This window comes from Nelumbo lutea, chromosome 7, assembly GCF_056320005.1.
Source record: "Nelumbo lutea isolate HS-2025 chromosome 7, American lotus-T2T, whole genome shotgun sequence".
NCBI lineage: Eukaryota > Viridiplantae > Streptophyta > Magnoliopsida > Proteales > Nelumbonaceae > Nelumbo > Nelumbo lutea.
This window is the reverse complement of record NC_142690.1, coordinates 1,878,190-1,897,370: the sequence shown is the minus strand read 5'-3', so window position 1 is coordinate 1,897,370 and position 19,181 is coordinate 1,878,190. Positions and strand designations below refer to the sequence as shown.

The 19,181-nt window shown below is 41.0% G+C and overlaps 1 protein-coding gene across 2 annotated transcripts; it reads right to left on the bottom strand.

The window, feature by feature from the left end:
- Positions 1 to 15,235: 15,235 nt before the first annotated feature.
- LOC148844571 (Mitochondrial transcription termination factor family protein) lies at positions 15,236 to 17,162 on the bottom strand. 2 transcript variants are annotated; one of them, XM_088953219.1, is made up of 3 exons: positions 16,969 to 17,162; positions 16,788 to 16,832; positions 15,236 to 16,622 (listed from the first exon to the last, which is right to left on the bottom strand). In XM_088953219.1, exon 3 carries the CDS (start codon positions 16,588 to 16,590, stop codon positions 15,415 to 15,417), a length of 1,176 nt encoding a protein of 391 aa, XP_088809345.1. In that variant the 5' UTR covers positions 16,591 to 16,622; positions 16,788 to 16,832; positions 16,969 to 17,162; the 3' UTR covers positions 15,236 to 15,414. The 2 variants fall into 2 exon arrangements, with proteins under 2 accessions (XP_088809345.1, XP_088809344.1); XM_088953218.1 differs by having other exon boundaries at positions 16,788 to 17,162.
- Between the last annotated feature and the right edge of the window lie 2,019 nt (positions 17,163 to 19,181).

The window sequence follows — 19,181 nt, the reverse complement described above, 5'->3', positions numbered from 1 at the left end:
CGAGAGACCGCTAGCTCTCCCACACACTCACAATATTCTTTACTCAAAGAAAGCATACCACCCCCATCCCCCAAAGCCCCTTCTTATACTCTACTGATAGCATAACTGACTCCCTCTATAAATGCCCAGCTGGCCTAGTTATAAATGCCCAAAAACTCTTCTTATTCATAACTGACATAGCTATAAATGCCCCAAAACTCTCCTTATTCCCTCCAACTATAATTGCCTTTATGTGATTAATTGTTCAATTATTCCCCCCCCCCCCCTTAGCTGATTGTTGACCTTTCCTCTTCCTGGCATTAATTGGGGCCTATCAGATAACTCTGAGACAGGTAAAAAAAGGCAGCAAGAGTTTTTTTTTTTTTTTTATAAATAAAAAGGCAACAAGAGGTTGTAATCTGTGATTTGAGAAAAGTACAAAAATTGGAAATGGAGGTGGAAAATGATAGTTGGGAACAAAGTCTTGTTTTAATTGCTGGAAAGTAAATATAAGATTTGAACCTAGTGGGGAAATTGGTAGCAGAGAAGTTAAAAATCAATTCTAAAGAGGTGGAGATGATATCAATAGAAACAGAGGAGGGTTTGGTTGTCGTTAAAAGGTGGCATATGTCTTGCGACAAGATCGAAGTTCAAGAACGGAGTTTCACAGTTAAAATAACAGGGCTTCCATTTAATTTTGGAACGAAGAGATGCTTATCAGGATTGTTAGAACTTAGAATGGGATCCTTGAAAGGTTCAAAACAGACGACCTACATGCTGTGAGGGCAAAGGGTTTGGGATGAAACCAGAATATACCCCAAGATTTTTGGAGCTCTTCTCCAATAGATTGTGGAGGAGGATTTAGTTGTTGCCAAGACTTGAAGCTTCTAGTAGTCGATCTAGACTACAAGCAGTCTTGAATTAAAAGAAAAAAGGATGAAAAAATTGGAGAGAAGAAGAAAAGAAATACACGAAGAGAGTTTCAGAAAAGAGAGAGAGTAGGTCATAGTTTCTGCTGACCCTCTCTTAGTATTTATAACTATTGGCTAACTGTAAAAATGGCTGAATTGCCCTTATTGCTTACATGGCAAATAGAACAAGAAATAACTAATAATAAAGCTGAAATAGCTACCAACTAACACTGTCATATCTAACAGAAATATTGCTGCCATACGAACACTGTGGGGACCACATCAGTGTTCTTTATACCCCCCCTCAAGTTGGGAATAGATATTTGTCATTCCCAACTTGCATAGATCTGCCTAACTTTTTCCTTGGAACAGCCTTGGTGAGAAGATCTACAAGCTGCATGCTGGAGGTGATATACGGAAGACACACTTCTTGAAATGAAACCCTTTCTCTGACAAAATGTCTGTCTACTTCAATATGCTTAGTTCTGTGATGTTGTACCGAATTATGAGATATATTAATAGCAGCCGGATTATCACAATACAACATTAAGGGCTTCTCATAAGCAATACCCAACTCCTCAAATAGTGATTTCAACCATAGGTTTTCAGCCACACCATTAGCCATGGACTTGTATTCAGCTTCTGCACTATAACGAGAAACAACACTTTGCTTCTTGCTCCTCTTGGAGACCAGGTTACCCCCTACAAAAGCACAATATCCAGAGGTAGACCTTCTATCATTAATACTCCCAGCCCAATCAGCATCTGTATAAACCTCTATCTTCATGTGATTATTATTCTTAAATAGTATACCTCTACCTGGGCACCTCTTCAAATATGTTAATATCCTCTCAACTGCTAGTAAGTGAGTAGTCCTAGGAGAGTGCATATATTGACTGACAACGCTGACCGCATAACTAATGTCCGGTCGTGTGAGACAAAGAGGAGTTTTCCAACTAACCGCTAGAACATAGCTTTATCTTCAAGTGGCTCTCCACCCTCTACAATGATCTTGTGATTCTTTTCAATAGGTGTATCTGCAGGCTTAAAACCTAACTTTCCAGTTTCTTCTAACAAATCTAGAACATACTTTCTTTGGGAAACAAAAATCCCATGTTTAGATCTACTCGATACCCAAAAAGTATCGTAGCTCTCCCAGATCTTTCACCTCAAATGCTTGATAAAGGAGTTGTTTGAGAGACTCAATCTCACCATTATCATTCCTTGTTACTACAATATCATCCACGTATACAACAAGTAAGGTCAAGGAAGAGTCCACTCTCTTAATGAACAATGTATGGTCTGATTGGGCCCGTACATAGCCGAACCTTTTAAGGGCTTGTCTGAATCTATCAAACCAAGCTCTAGGGGACTGTTTTAGTCCCTACAAAGCTTTATTCAACCGGCAAACCTTCTTTCCTGTGTCTGCATCATAAAATCCAGGAGGCTACTGCATGTAGACTTCTTCCTGCAAATCTCCATCAAGGAAGGCATTTTTGACATCCATCTGGAACAAGGGCCAAGAGTAGCTGGCTGCAAGGGACAATAAAACTCTAATAGTGGTCATCTTTGCTATGGAGCAAAAGTCTCCAAGTAGTCTATACCATAAGTCTGAGTAAATCCCTTTGCAACTAATCGAGCCTTATACCTTTCAATGGAATCATCAGCATTATGTTTCACAGTAAATACCCATCTACATTCAACCGGTTTCTTCCCTTTAGGCTGGTCAATTAGCTCCCAAGTATTATTCCTCAAAAGAGCATCCATTTCAACCTTCATTGCATCTTTCCACTCAGGAACTAACAAGGCCTCATGCACTATTCTAGGGATAGGAATATCAACGATAGATGTAAAGAAGGACATGTAAGAGGGGGACAAGTGATCATAGGACAAGAATTGGGAAATGCAATGGGTTGTGGATGTGGTGCAACGCCATTTACCTTTACGAACTACAACGGGGAGGTCAAGGTCATCCAAAGGAGGTAAGGGCTCAACAGTGGAAGGTATTTCAGTGGAACCTGGATCCGGTAAAGGAACTGTAGTACCTGGATCTAGATCCACAGAAGGAACTGGGGCTGGCCTAGACTACTGATGACCAAAATCAACCTGCCTCCACCGACGGTGATACTCTCAAATCCCAACACCTCTAACACCCCTCCCCATTACATCCCTCATCACTCAATGGAACAGGTAAAGGAACTTCTGATGAGTTAACCCCACACTCACTACTCTCCCCTTGAGGAGAAACCCTAGGATAATAGGGTACATCCTCGAAGAAAGTAACATCCATATAGACAAATCTTTTTCCAAAAGTAGGTTCATAGCAGCAATATCCCTTTTGAGTTTGTGCATAACCGAGAAAAATACATTTGGAGGCCTTAAAATCAAATTTGGAACGATGACGTCCAAGAATTTGAACAAAGCAAGTACAACAAAAGGTTTTAAGGGGAACAGTAAACAAGTCTTTATCAGGGTATAGGAGGGTAAATAGAGGCTTCATGTCAAGAACCCGTGAAGGAACTTGGTTAATGAGATAAATTGCTGTAAGAATAGCATCTCCCCATAAACGAATAGGCACATTGGAGTTTAAACATGATGCTTCTGGCCACCTTCAATATGTGCCTATTCTTCCTCTCAGCAACCCCATTCTGCTGTGGTGTATGAGGACAAGTATTTTGGTGGATAATCCCATTGTCAAGCAAATAGGAGGCTAATTGGTTGGCAAAGTATTCTTTTGCATTATTGGATCTGAAGATTTTGATTTTGACCCCAAATTGGGTTAAAATCATCTGATGAAAGATCCGGGTCTAAGTAGGAACCTCATCTCGAGAACGCATAAGGTAAACCCAAGAAAACCGGGTATAGTCATCAATAAACAACAAGAAATATTTGTACCCCCCATAGCAGTGATGTGATAAGGACCCCAAACATCGGTATGCACAATATCAAAAGGATTATTACTTCTTTTATTACTCAATGAATAAGATGTTCTACAATGCTTTGCAAGCTCACAACTCTCATATATCAAATTGAACATCTGAACAAACTCAAATAAATCAGGAAACAAACTCTTCAAAGACCGAAAAGATAAATGGCCCAACCGATTATGCCAAAGCATAACCTGACTAACAGACTGAGAAACAAAAGACTTCCTATCTTCACTATCTTCCCAATGTGAACTCTCTCCAAGTAGATAGATCCCATTCATTTCACGGCCAGTCCCAATCACCTTCCTTATCTCAAAGTCCTGAAAAACACATCGGTCAAGGAAAAAGGTTACTGAACAATTCTAATGTTTTGTAATGCTACTGACTGAAAGCAAATTAGTATTAAGCTTAAGAACATGCAGAACTGAAGATAAGGATATGGCATTAGACAACTTGATGTCTCCCTTGCTAGAAATGGGAACAAGGGAACCATCAGCAACGGACACCTTATCTCTACGAGAAGATAAGTGATAGGTAGTGAACAGTGATGGCAAACCAGTATTATGGTCAAATGAACCTGAGTCTATTACCCAACAATGTTCAGTGTTACCTAGAGCTGAAGCGTGATAAGCTAAGGCCCGAGTACCTGAATGAGCAAAAGCTGATGTAGGAGCTAATGGTGGCTGAGATGGTTGAGTTGAATTGCCAACTTCCTTTTCCAACTGAGTCAAGACAATTCGGACAGCAACTAGGGTGTCTAGGGGTGTGCCTTTTGGGCCCGATGAGGAGGCACAATCAATATTAACAGCCATATTAGCATTACCCCTTTTATTCCTTAGTTTTGTTGGGACTAAATGAGGGTGCAGCTTCCAATAGGTGTCTTTAGTATGCTTGTTTTCCTTCTTTATATCCTTCTCCGTATCACCCCCCGGACTTAGGTTTGACTGCTGCCAAGGCTGGTGGGAAGGGTTGATGCTGCATCATAACCTTTCTCCTAGTCTCTTCACTGTGTACTAAGGAGTAGGCTTGTGAAAGGGTCACACAGTCTCTTGTCAGTAGTTGTTGTCTCACAATATCATACTCAGGATTCAGACCAGATAAGAACTCAAAAACCCTATTAGTCTCAACCTGCTTTCTATGAGTCTATGCATCCTTCTGGCTTTCCCACTCAAGTGTTCCTAGGTGGTTAATTTCATGCCACAAAGATTTTAGTGTAGAGAAGTAAACCGAGACTGGTTTCTCTCCTTGCTTAAGGTTGTTAACCTCACATTTCAGTTCATAAGCCCTAACAACATAAAGGGGTTGGGAGTAGGTCTTTTTCATGACATCCAAGATTTCCTTAGTTGTTTTCGCCCACAAATAGTTTTGGCTGATATGTGGTTGCATAGAGTTGCACAGCCATGTCATAACCAAATAGTTCTCCTGAACCCATTTGGTATAGGTTTGGTCCTCCTTAGTTGGTTCTTTCACATCTCCCAACAAGTAGCTCAGTTTTCCCCTACCCCCAATGGCCATCATGGCCGATTGAGCCCATTCTAGGTAGTTTAATCCATCAAACTTAACTATTGTAATCTGAAAGGTATTCTCAGACATGTTATCAGAATTGCTAGTCCCAAAAACACCTTCCCCTTGACTCTTGAACTCCATTCTTGATCAAGAATTAATAAAAAAAAAAAAAACTTTTAAACTACTATAATAGGAGAAACAAGACCCAAACAACTTATAACAGTCAGCCTAGTTCTTCCAAAGAACATGGAAAACAGAATTTTGAATGAAACCAGTTCAAATTCTGATCTGAAACAAATAACAGTTCTGAATTTTTAGGGTTTTCTCTCAAAGCCCTAAAGAAAACACAAAAAATTCTGAAGCCGCACCACTCAGACTAAACCAAGGCCATCTTTTCTTAACAGAGTCACAAGAAAAAGCTTACTTTATGGAAAAATCTCTGGCCGCCACCTTCTAGTTGATGCAAAACACTAATCTTGAGGATCCGAAGCTTCTTTCGATTCTTCCTGACTACTGTAGCTCTCCCAGACTTCTACAATCTCTTTAGTAGCAGTCACACACTACCAGCAACCTCCAAGAATCGGCCGATCCTCCTTCCTTGTTGAAAAACTTCCAAACCTAGGTGGTGCTCATGCAGTCCAGTCGGCCTAATCAGACTAGCATAAGAGCTCCTAGGTCAGCTCTGATACCAAGTAGTCGATCTAGACTACAAGCAGTCTTGAATTAAAAGAAAAAAGGATGAAAAAATTGGAGAGAAGAAGAAAAGTACACGAAGAGAGTTTCAGAAAAGAGAGAGAGAGAGAGTAGGTCATAGTTTCTGCCGACCCTCTCTTAGTATTTATAACTATTGGCTAACTGTAAAAGAGTTGTATTGCCCTTATTGCTTACATGGCAAATAGAGCAAGAAATAACTAATAATAAACCTGAAATAACTAACTGAAAATAACTACCAACTAACAATGTCATATCTAACAGAAATATTGCTGCCATACGAACACTGTGGGGACCACATCAGTGGGGTCCACATCAGTGTTCTTTACACTTCTCTCTGGAAGGATTGCTCCAAGGAAGACAACAATGCTAAGATGGTGAGGGTGAGCTTACATTGAGGGAGAAGAGAGGGCGTTGAGGGTGAGTGGAAGAGCCACTGCATCACCTTTTAGGGAAGTCGAACAGACAACCTCCATAAGTTTGAAAGTAAGGAATAAAATTGAAAATGCTTTGAATTTATGAGGGCCTCAACGGTTGGGCCTTCGTTTGGGTTGTGTCTGATCCGAGGTGGGTCCCGCTTCCAATTGAGAAGGGGAAACCAAAAGTCGCCTCAAACCCAATTGGGTTTAAAATGGGCCATGCAGGCTCGAACCAAGTGGTGGACCATTTAGAGTGGACTGGCTTATGTGACATTTTACATAGTCACGTGAGTCAGGTATCAAAAGGAAAGTTGAGAGACAAATATATTGGTATATCATCTTCCCCAATTTTGAAACAGCAGTCTGAGGTCCCAAAAAGCTCGAATTAGCAGAATTCGTCCAAGCAATCTGTCCAATGGATTCCCAAAGGCAAATCCAAAGAAGGGGTCCTGGGTAAGATTGTCCAAACCCAAGATACTCTAGGGTTCGGAGGGAGGAGAATGAGGAGGAAGACTGTAGTTGGGTGGACTATGAATCTTCGGAAGATGGAGTTGAGTCACTAATGAAGTTCGAGGACCATAGCCTGGGAAAGGATGTTGAGGAAAAGGAGGGGGTTGAAGACACGATTAACACTGCTTTTCTCTTTGCTGAAGAATGGGGAACTACCCCTGTTCCAAGGCCTTCTGCATAAGTTGGGAGTTCAAATGGAGCCAAGTGCATGTTGGATGTTAGGGAGGAAAGTTGAATACCTGATAGAGGAGCACCTAACTAGGAGCTGAACCACGGGTTGGATGTCTGTAAGCAGTTAGTGGATGATCACCAGAATTTTCACAAGGATTCTACCGATGTGGATAAACAACAAAGTTGTGGGAGTAAATGTGGGTGTGATCTAAGTTTAGGAAGCTCCTTACAAAAAACTCTCCCTGAATTGGTTTGTGAACACAAACTTTCCAAATGGGAAAGAGTGTTCAGGTCACACTTCAGGTTATTGAGTCTTCCTTGGAACCAGGTCCAGGTAAGTCTGTGAATTTGGTTTTGGGTACTAACTTTTGCTATGTACTTGTTGTTTGTTCTCTAGTTTCCCAGATTGCTACCAAGCCACTGGCCCATGAATTGGAAGCTGAAGGAGAAGGCAGGGACGTTGTAGTGTAGAGGATGAAGAGAGAAGGAAAGGACTATGGGACTTAATAGTAGAAGAGTTTGAAGAATTAAAAAGAGACGAATTGGAGGAGGAGAAGAATAATGAGGGCAAGGAAAGTGGGAATCCTATAATTGGGGGTGGGATGGAACCTGAGAGAGTTTGTGAGGGCTCTAAAGAGAGAAAGAGAAAGAGAATATTGGAGGAAGGAAGACTCTCTGGCTGACTTTGTAGGAAAGCTAGGTTGCAAAATAAAAGACCCAAATGAGCTAAAGTCTATTTGAGGAATAAGGAAGAAGGGAAATTTAGAAAAAGGAAATTGAGTAAAGCTGAGAGATTAAGATTGGATGTGGAAGGGGGATAAAGAGTTTAGTGAGAAAGGAAGGGAAGGAGAAGGGGAAGCAAGTAATCGGGAGTAGAGGCTAGAGGGCAGATAGAATTTGGAGGAGTGAAGATTCTAAGATGGATTGTGAGACATTGGGGAAATGTAAGGAAGAGATCTCTAATAAAGGAGGTTCTAAAGAAAGAAACCCAAACAGCTCTGATTCAGGAATCTAGGCTGACAGCTTTTGATAATAGGTGGGCTAGAAGTGTGTGGAGGACAAGAGGAATTAGTTGGACAACGTGTCCCACTTGGGGATCTTTCGAAGGGAATAATAACTTTGTGGAAGGATGAGATTGTGGAGGGAATTCAAGAACTGTGGGAAGATTTACAGTTTTTGTTAAGTTTAGACAAGTGGCAGACGGGTATGAATGGGTTTTGATTAATTTCTATGGCCCTAATGGTTATAGAGAAAGGAATGTGTTACGGGAAGAGTTGGATGATATTAGAGGACTTTAGGAAGGACCTTGGTGTATAGGAGGGGATTTTAATGTAATCAGATTCACTAAGGAATCTAATAATGTGAGGCTAAAAACCACCACGAGTATGAGAAAGTTTAATGAATTCATGAACATGTTTGAGCTTAAGAAATTGAACTTTTTACATAATAGCTGCACTTGGTCCAACCTATAGGCTGACCCAATTTGCTCAAAATTAGCTAGATTCCTCTTCATTGCAAATTGGGAAGAACATTGGCGTAACTTAGTATCACGAGCACTTCCTAGAGTAACTTCTGATCATTGGCCAATTTCTATTAGTAAGAATGAGTTTGGAGATAGAGGTCCAGCCCCATTTAGATTTGAGAATATGTGGTTACGTCACTCGAGGTTTAAGGAGAAAAGTAAAGGATTGGTGGAATGAGAGTAATCCAAGTATCCATTAGACGGGCATGAAATTTCATTGGAAGTTAAAAGAGCTGAAAGCTAGAACCAAGGAGTGGACTATACATAATTTTGAGAGGATAGAAGAAAGAAAATAAGAGGTGATAAATCAAATTGAGGTCTTGGAATATCTTGCTCTTTTGCTACAAATATTTGGAATTGGTTTTTATTGTTATTTGGGTGTAGGTGGAACTTGCCCTCTTAAGTAAATCTGCTTTTTGAACCGTCTACCTTTGGGTAGCTGACAAAGAAAGGGAATTTAATGTGGAAGTGTTTCAGAGCAGCTAGTTTGTGGAAAATTTTGGAAGAGAGAAGGAAAGAAGCCTTGCTGAAGTAAAGGAGTGTATTATGACAAGGACCCTTTTGGCTAAAAACTTCAGATCTGTTCATGAGTTATTCTTTTGATGATTTAAGGAAAATTTGGGAAGCAGTAGCATCCACAGCCTCCACAAAGAACAGACTACAAGCAGAATGCAAAACCCCCTCCGGATGGAGTGGTAAAACTAAATTTTGACAGAAGCAGTCAAGGTAATCCAGGGCCCTCAAGTATAGGAGGGATTATGAGAGATAAGGATAGAAATATCCTATCTTTACTCTAAGACCAGTGGGAATTGGTGACTCTACAGGGGCTGAAATACTAGCAGGGATAGAAGTTATACAGGTTGCTAATAAACTTGGAGTTGAGAACTTTATAGTTGAAGGGGACTCCAAGGTGGTAGTGGGCTGGTTGTCAAACCCATAAACAGTTTTTTGGGGTTAGAAAGATCTCTTGAGTCTTGAAGAAAGTTAATTGGCTTGCAGAATATGTCAGTTTTCAGTGGGTCAACAGATCGGCAAATGCCATGGCTGATTTTGTCTAAACAAAGGGTATCAAGCTGTTTTGGGCTACCTTATAATTGTAAATCAGGCTAGAGTGTGCTTATTTGCTCAGTTCTAAGGGGAGGTCACATTCGCATGCCTCCTCTTAGGTTGATTGTACACTTTTCTATGCTTAATAAAGTACCACTCATTTATCAAAAAAAAAAAAGAGGTCTTCGATGCAAAGGGAAAGGAACTTTTGGGAAAAGGGATAAGAAGATGAAGTGAGAATTGAAGAAGAAATTGGAGTATATTCTCTTCAAAGAATATAACATTAGCTTGGTAAACAATTTATATAAACTCATTGCTAAGGTGTTGTCTCGAAGGATTAGAGAGGTGTTTCCTATACTCATCTCCCTAAATCAAGGTGCCTTTGTGAAATGTAGACAAATTGTTGACCAGATTTTAATTGTTAATGTATGTGTGGAAGATTTTGAAAGAAGTGGGAAAAAAGGGCTGGTCTGCAAATTGGATCTTGAATATGCATATGACATGGTTAATTGGTCATTTTTAATGAAGTGCTAGATTCCTATGGGTTTGAGGAGAGGTGGTGTAAATGAGTGCAGGGATGTATTTAGACTTGCCACTATTCTATTTTGCTGAATGGTTCGAAGTTATATGATGGATCACTTTCTTGTCATTAGAGGTATTAGGCAAGGAGACCCCCTCTCTCCTTTCCTCTTCACTTCGATTGCTAATGTTTTGGGAAAATTAATTGAAAGGGCAGATTCTAGAAATTTGGTGAGAGGGTGGAGAGTAGGAAGGGATAATGTTCTAGTTACCCATTTACATTTTGCAAATGCTACCATCCTGTTCTATGAAGGAGATGAGGTCAGGTGGGTTAGTAACTCAAAGTTGGTGATTAATTTGTTTGGACAAATGTCCAATCTTAAAGTCAATTTTGATAAGAGCTGTGTGGTTGGAATTAATACGAGTGATAGGGAAGTGGAAGATAGGGCTCTTAAAAATAAAAGTTGCACATTGGGTAAACTATGGAGGAATTTCAAAATTTCTCTCTAATTGACGTTCTGATAAAGTGGAAGAAGTGGCATTGCCAGCTCAAAACAAAGAAAGTGTAATTATGGTGTGGAGAAAACCAGCAGCTAACTTTGTTAAACTTAACTTTTTTTTATGGGAAACAGTAACTTTCATTAAAATTTAAGGAAGTCTAGTACAACTGTCACCTTCAAAACAATAACTCTGATAGTAGTTATATAGGCAATCAGATAGCGGTTGGTTTGGGAGGGATCTTTAGAGATTCAGAAGGAAGAATGTTGGCCCTATATTCAAGACCCCTGGATAGTGGAGATGCATTGACAGCAGAGTTGTTGGGCCCCAGGATTTAAAACTTGCTAAGAAATTCGGGTTTCATAATCTGGAGGTGGAAGGGGATTCACAAGTGGTCATTTCATGGACAAGAAGTAGTACCCAAATCCCATGGATCTATCTATAGGCACATAATTCGAGAAATAGAAAGTTTAGCTAGGAAGATGAATGTTATGTTTAGATGGGTGAGAAGAACAGCAAATGGGATGGTAGATTTATTGGCTAAACAAGGGACTACAAGACAACAATTATTTTAGACAAAACTCTAAAATTGTCTATTGGTGTAATACATTGATATAATACCTCATCTGAAGTTAATAAAACCTTTATTTAATGATCAAAAAAAGGTGGAAGATAGGGCTGATATATTGGGTTGTGTGGTTGCTCAGTGGTTGTTGAATTATTTGGGTCTACGTCTACCCCTAGGGGATAATCCAAATAAGAGCAATTTTTGGAATCCAATGGTTGATAAATTCACAATGCAACTAGATTCATGGAATAAGAATTACCTTTCCTTGTGAGGCAAGATAACATTGATTAAATGTACGTTGGCTAATTTGTCTATTTATTTCTTGTTAGTGTTTAAGATTCCCAAGGGAATGTGTAGGAGCTTTGAAAAGTTAATGGGGGATTTCCTATAAGAACTAAGGGAGGAGAGGAGATCATAGAGATAGTTGTGAGGTGGTTACTAAGAATAAGAGTGTTGGTGGGTTAGGATTAGACAATTTACAGAAGAAGAATATGGCTTTGTTGGGAAAATGGTTATTGAGACTGACAGTGGATAGGGTTAAGTTGTGGACTAAAGTGATTCTAAGTATCTATGAACAAGCAGTTGAAGGATGAGATGTGGGAGTATTGGCGAGTTCCAAAAGAGCTTCTCCTTGGAAATCTATTCATGCCATTCTACTGTCCTTCCTTTCTTTTATCAGGTATGATCTTTGCTCTGGAAATCTTGTCAAATTCTGGGAGCATGACTGGGTGGGAGAATTACCTTCGAAAGAACAACTCCAGTCCTTACATTCCCCCCTAGGTTTATTAAAAATGAGCTTGTCTCCACATTTCTAGTTCATTCTAATCTGAGCTCTGTTTTTTACTGGAATATGGGTTTAAGAATGGCACTTAGAGATTCTAAAATGAACAGTGTTTCTACTTTGATTAAAGTCTTGGAAGGGGTGGTGGTGGATCCCTCTAGGAGGGATAATTGGATTTGGACTACTCCTTCGGGTGTTTTTTCCTATGCTTCCTTCTTTAAAGAGTTGGTGCATCACTCATCTGACCCTGGGCAACCTTTTTCAAGTTAAGGAAGTTTGGAGTAAAACAAATTCCTCCTAGGATAGGAGCTTTTTGCTTGGAAGCTTTCCAAGAAAAGTGTAATACCTGTGATTTCCTCCAAAGAAAAATACCTAATTGATGTTTATCCCCGAATTGGTGCATCCTGTGTAAAGATAATAGTGAAAGTTGCTATCACTTATTAATCTCTTGCCCTTTTGTATCAGTGATTTGGAATTGGTTTCTCTCTCTCTATTTGGTTGCAAGTGATCCCCACCACCACCAAATGTACAAAGCTTGTTTGCTCCCTTTTCTATTAGAGGGTCAAAAGAAAGAGGTAGAATACTATGGTCATGTGTAAAAGCAATTGTTTGTTGGATAGTTTGGGAAGAAAGAAATCAAAGAATTTTCTCGAAAAAAGAAAGAAGGGTGTCATCATTGAAACAATAATTGTTAGGGTGGTTCAATGGGTCAAGACTATAAAACTCTTCACAAGTATTTCAGAGGGAGATATTAACAAGAATTGGAAAGAAGTGGCTTGTTCAGCTCATCTTAAATCTACGACTAGTCCACTTTGGTCCCCTTAAGCTGCTGGGTTCACAAAACTGAATTTTGACAGAAGTAGTGAAAGCAACCCAGGCCCTTCAAGTATAAGAGGAATTTTTTAGGGATGAGGAGGAAAAATTATTGCTATGTATTCTGGTCCCACTGGAGTAGAGGATTCCCTAAGATCTGAGGTTATGGTGGTTCTGGAAGGGATAAAAAGAATGAAGGAATTAAATATCAGAAAATTGGTTGTGGAAGGTGATTCAATGTTGGTCATTGACTGGATTCAAAAGGAAAAGAATGGGATCTGGAAGTTTTCAAATGAGAAAAAGAAGTTTAAATGGCTAACCTAGGGCATGGAGATTAAGCTTCAGTGGGTTAAGAGAAGTTTAAAGTCCTTTGCAGATATACTTGCTAAAAAAGGGGTGGGAAGAGTTGATCTTTTTTGTACATTGTTGTTGTTGTTGTTTTTTTTTTTTTGAGAAAAGTTACTGATTTCATTGAAGAAAAAGAGAGGGGTACACAAGGTGTAAATAAGTTTGTTCTCAGGGAGGTGGTGAAGAGATTTTACCCCTCCCCTTGCTCTGTTGGATTTGCTCCTTTATTGTTTCAATAAAATTTCAGTTAATTATCCAAAAAAAAACAGAACAAAAACCACTAGATCGCCAAATCTTTTGAGGTCATCCATTTCATTAATTTCCATTCCCTTATTTTATTTTGAATTGGACCTAAGATCTGCTTTCATGTACAATTTTTGTTACGATAATAATTGCCAGTGTGACACCTATGGCCCGAACTGACTGCATCAGTTCAATTATGACTTGAGTCACCTTTTTTTTTATCAATAACATGAATCACCTTTCACTCATATATTATTTAAGCAGAAGGCAAAACCAAGTTTTATGAGTAAAAGCATGGTATGCCCAAATGTCATTCTTACTAATTGCATCCACCAAAATTCCTTGAAACCCCTTCGTCGTAACCTTCAAGAACCAAATGTACTACTCTAACAGTAATCATATCAATGGTGAATTTGATGACATCTCTTATTATTAACATTCTACTTTTCTTTTATTCTTCCAAGCACTTCAAATAATAACAGCTCTCATGCACCACCTAAGAATCTTCCCTCTCTTTGTGGGGGTAGGAGGTTTAGCACAAATACCCCTTCAAGAAGTCTTCCCTTCCCCCTCCTCCTTTTCACCTAGACCTACCAGACAACACAAGGCCTAGAAAAAGTGAAACTGGAATACCTAAGACCTCAAACAACATGAAAAGGATATAATAATAAAAAACTTCAGTTCAAATAGAAGGGATTTATCCCAAAAGTGGGGACAACATGTGATGTGGAACCTTGTGTCGCATCATTAAGACAGAACACACACAACTTATCCAACTTATCTGACCACAGTAATGTTTCTTTGTATAGTAGCTAATACTTGCACAAGAATTATAATAATGAAATATTCTCTTTGCTCAAAAACTCTATCTAGATATTTTATGTAGCTATACAGAATATTTTCAGTTTCCCCCAAATACTTTTGGATAGATAAGCTTTCTATGTATTGTTCAACAGATTTTTGACATTAGCATAACAAGAAAATAGCATTTTTCTGCATAAGGTAGTATTGTTCACCATATTTCAATATGAAACGCAAAGAATTAAAATTAAAATTCCCAAGTGATACCAACATGATGCTATGTATTCTAATATGAGACAGGAAGGGTTTATCTTTGCAATAGAACAAGTGCCTCTATGAATGTCAAATTAGGAGCATATGGATGCTGCATGAATAAATCACTGCCTCGGATAAAACAAAATATTTATCTTTCTAAATCTTCATCCATCTGAAATATATTTCTCTTCACCTGGTATATTGGTATATCCTGTTATAAATCGGCATACTCCTTCAGTAGCAAGGAACCTAAATATAGGCATCTTAACATGGATCCTTGAATTATGGCTTTCAGCCAAAAGAAGTAAGACCTGTTTGGAAGATTTAGAATCCATAAGGTGCGTTTCCTAGTTCAAGGAATCCATAAGATTTAGAATCCATATATATATGTTAACTTCAAAACAGAGTTTCATAACAAGAAACCAATTAGACAATGCAAAAGCACACAAAAAATGCCCATGGAATTCGGAAGTTGAAGATTTCATCTCATAATTCGGAAGTTGATTGCTTTGTTGAATGGTGGTACTTAGAACAACAACGCTAGGATAATGCTAGAAATAGTATTTCCTTCAACTGTTCCTTGCAATACCAGGCTTGATGAAGTTCAATTCAAAGGACCCAAACAAATTTGGTTTAAGTTGTTGAATTCTATATGAGCAAAATAAAAATGGAAGGAAAAAAAAAAATTATCGACACATTGGAACAGTGAGAATCAATAGTAAAAAATCAAAATTAACCAACCCCTAATAAGAATAGTTGCAAATAATACAAAATTAGATATTAACCTTGGCTTGGGTAGAGGGGACAAAAGCAATCAATCTATTGGCTTGTAAAATTAAAGATACCAATAAATGATCAGATCAAATTGGATATAACAATACATCATCAGAAAGGGAACCCCTTATAAACAACCCGCTTTGAGGACTCTGCCAATCTCCTAATGCCTTTTGTCTCTTGATAGAACTCCATCAGGGACTTCGCTACATCATTAGTGTGGCATGTAACAAATTTCTTAAGGAATCGAGGCTCAGACATTCTCAGCACTCTCAACACGGTACACCCTTTAATCTGCTGAAGCAAACCCATTGCCCTTATTTTTTCTGCTAGTAGAACCCGTGGCCTCAAGACAGTTTCCAGGTTCAAGAACAAGAGAAATGGGTAGTCAAGGACAACACTTGCAGGTAGTTTCATGGTCCCAATGATGAAAGTCATGTTCCTTTGGACCTTGTCAATGGAGAGGGTGAGCACCAAAGGAGAGCGACTGATTAGATTCATTATTTCATCTGTCGAGAAACCGTATTTCTCAAGGTTACCCATCTTTTCTCGGATGGTCTCCATGCGTGATACGGCAATCAGGGTGAGCACATACTTGTACATCTTAGAGTCCTTGGAGAGCCCAGTCCTGCGAATGTATTCCAATTTTTCATTGTCGAGCGAGGTTCGAGAAATTAAGGTGGGACGAGACATGAGCAAATAAATCAAGTCCTGCCTGGCGATACCCATAGATTCATATAGAGCAATGCAGCTTTTTAACTTATCATACAAACTGTAGTTAAGAAGGGAAGGATTGCGGACTATTGCTTTGAGGAGCATCTCCCTAGACCCAAAAAATTGTTGAAGGAAGTCGACACGCTCATCGAGGCTGTGGTTGATGCGAGAGGCCAAGAAGCGAGGGCGGCAGTGAATGATCTTGACGATGTCGGAACCAGTAAGGCCCAATCCACGGAGTATGTTGAGCTTGGACTGAAGGATTTCAACTTCAGACTTGAGCAAAGATGGCTGGCGTACAAAGATCTTCCTTATCTGAGAATCGGTGCAGCCACATCCTCGGAAAAGGCCGGCAATAGCAGAGTCTTTTAGGTCTGCGGATGCCAATGCGCTTTCTACATCTTGTGAAGCAGGGGAGGTAGCAGTGACGGTAGTGGTAAAGAGGCAAGCTTTTAGATTCGTCAAGGTCCTCTGAAGAGAATGAGATGAGGAGGAGGAGAGAGAGGTTGGTTTTGGCAAGAAGAGCGAGTATAGAAAGCGTAGTCGAATCCAAGCGTCAACCTTCACTCTCATTTTCACTATCACAGCACCTCTACTCCCTCCACCTGTAGAAGATGAACAGCAACAGAAACAAAGACAAACTAGATGTAGTAGTGTTCAGGAATTTTCTTTCTAGACAAACCGTGCTAAGCATGAAAACACAACATCAGGGAAAAAAAAAAGGTTCTGCAATTTGCAAGTTAATAGCTGAGATAAGCCTTGCTATATACCTTAAATTTTTGCCACCTCCAAAACCCATCTCCTCTTAAAAAAATCTGCAAACGTCAGACAATATCCATTCCTAACATTAGAAATTTTGGGAAGATAGAAAATTGAGAGAGAGAGAGAGCCTTATGCTAATTTCAATTTCCATGTACAAAAGATAGAGTAGATCTTTTTCGTAACACCCACATATCAAACATAAGGAAATATTATAGCTGGTTACGAGTTGGCTTCTAATTTGAACAAGCGGCACCTGAGAGGAAGGAGAAAATGAAGGGTTTCTAGAGTTATCCCTATGGGAGAAAATTAAGTTAGAATGGGAGAAAATCTCAAAGAGATAGTAGAGAGTGAGAGTGCTGAAAATGCTTAAACTTCCATACCCCTTCCTTGTGAGAATTCAAGTTCTTTTATGTTGGAGCCTGGTCGTACTTGGCATAACCGCCAGGGCAGGTGTGGCAGGCGCAGGTTGCCGCCACAAACTGCCATCGTCAGGTACGGGCTTGACAGACGTGTCATGCTTTCCAAAGGAGACAAACAGAATGTCGCCACACAGGCGGAACGCCACCTAGCAAGGGATCAGAGCCCTGTCATCGAGTCCGACGGGTACGAATGTCAGACAGGGCTCCCCACAGCCTACCGAGCTACCATGCACCGGACTGCTTGAGATCAGGGTGCTTCCTCCTTGGGAAGGGAGAGCTTCGAGCCCCTTAGGGGGAGCTCGGGCCTCTAGGAGAGCTCAGGACCTTCCACGCTTGGTGGGAGTCAAAGTTGGCTAGGCGTCAATCCCCGGCGAGTTAAAAACTCGCCGAGTGGCCAGCGTTGGACTCGACATGTCTCTCCCATCGAGTCGCGGTCGTGCTGTCAGGCTGAGTTGTTCACTAGGCTAGGTCATATACACGTGTCCCCGAATTACGAGGTCGAGCCAAATCACCCTTCATCAATTGCCCCCCACTCCCCGTGTTGGGGGTGGTGACCCAGCGCGGAGAGTTCATGACGTGTCGGGTGGATTTGGCTCAGTACTCATGCCACCCTATCGGGTGACTCGTTGGCCGGGTCGGTTTGGCGTTCGGTTCGTTCAGAAAGAAAAGCAGCGCGGACATCACGTGATCTGGACTTTTCGGATGCCATAAAATGCGCTAAACTGATTTCGCCTTGAGAGTCTCACAATCGGTTCTCTTGAGGACCGTCAGATTGCCTTGATCCTGGTTGTTGGCGTCCGATCTCATCGGCTATAAATAATGGGGACCCTGGCCATTTTCTTCGCCACTAAGTACCTTTTATCCACCGTGAGCTCGCGCCTGGAGTCTTCAGCTCAGGTCTTCTAGTCCGATAGCGTCTTTTTTCCCGGTGAGTCCCCGAGCTCTCCTTTCTCCCTTTTTTTTCCAGTTCATTCCCTTTCATGTCTAGCGGGGACAGTCTTTTAGACAAACCCGAGGTGGGTACCTTGGGTCATGGTGACCCTGTCGTCGCCTGTCCTTCCCACCTGCCTCCAGAGTACTTGTATAGTCTTCCCATCAGCATCACGCTGGACCAACTCCACCCCAACTCTATTCGGAACTTGGTCGGGACCTTCTCCCTCTATTCCGAACATAACTTCCTTTTAGATGCGGACATCCTTTGTTCCATCTTGTTAATAAAAAAGAGTGCCTCTGTTGCTCCCCCCAAGCATGGGCAGACCTACTACTTGTCTCCTCGCCTGGGTTTGAAAAAGCTACACAAGTTCCCAAGCAAGGTCTCGCCCTGGAAGCGAGACTACTTTGTAGTCCGGAGCAATACGAGGTGGCAACTCAAGCTCCCAGCATTGCACTCAACCAGAAGACATGGGAAACCTTTCATTCATGGGCTCAGGCCGGGTTCGATCACAGGGACTACATTGCCAAAGGGAAGCTCGTTCAGGCCGGTTTGAGCCTAGGTAGGTCGATTTCCGCTTTAGTTTTTGCTTAATCAACCCAACATCTTTGAACTTACTGACGTCGAGCTCTATTGCAGGTCCCATGGAGGAAGAGAGGATTACCGGTTCGAGGCTCCTCCATTAGATGAAGAAGAGGAAGAAGTGGGCTGCCAAGAAGGCGTGCGTGGAATCCCCAGGGACCCCCACCCCTGAACCCAATCTTCCGCCCTATTCGGGGCTCGAGCTCCCACAGGCTCCCGTTTCGGGGCCCGAGCTCTCCAATGCCCCTCCAATGGTAGACTTGGGGGGGGGGGGGGGGGGGGAGACTCACTGCCTCAGGGGCCTGAAACAGCGGCAGAGTCAATTGCCAAGCCAGCCAGGGCTGCTGCTGAAGTCCCAAACCCTACTAGGACTACTACCGAAGCTTCCGAAGGGTCGACTCATCGTGCCGCAGACATGGCGGCATCCAACTCGGGGGCCCAGGAGGAGGAAGAGAGCATCATGAATCTTG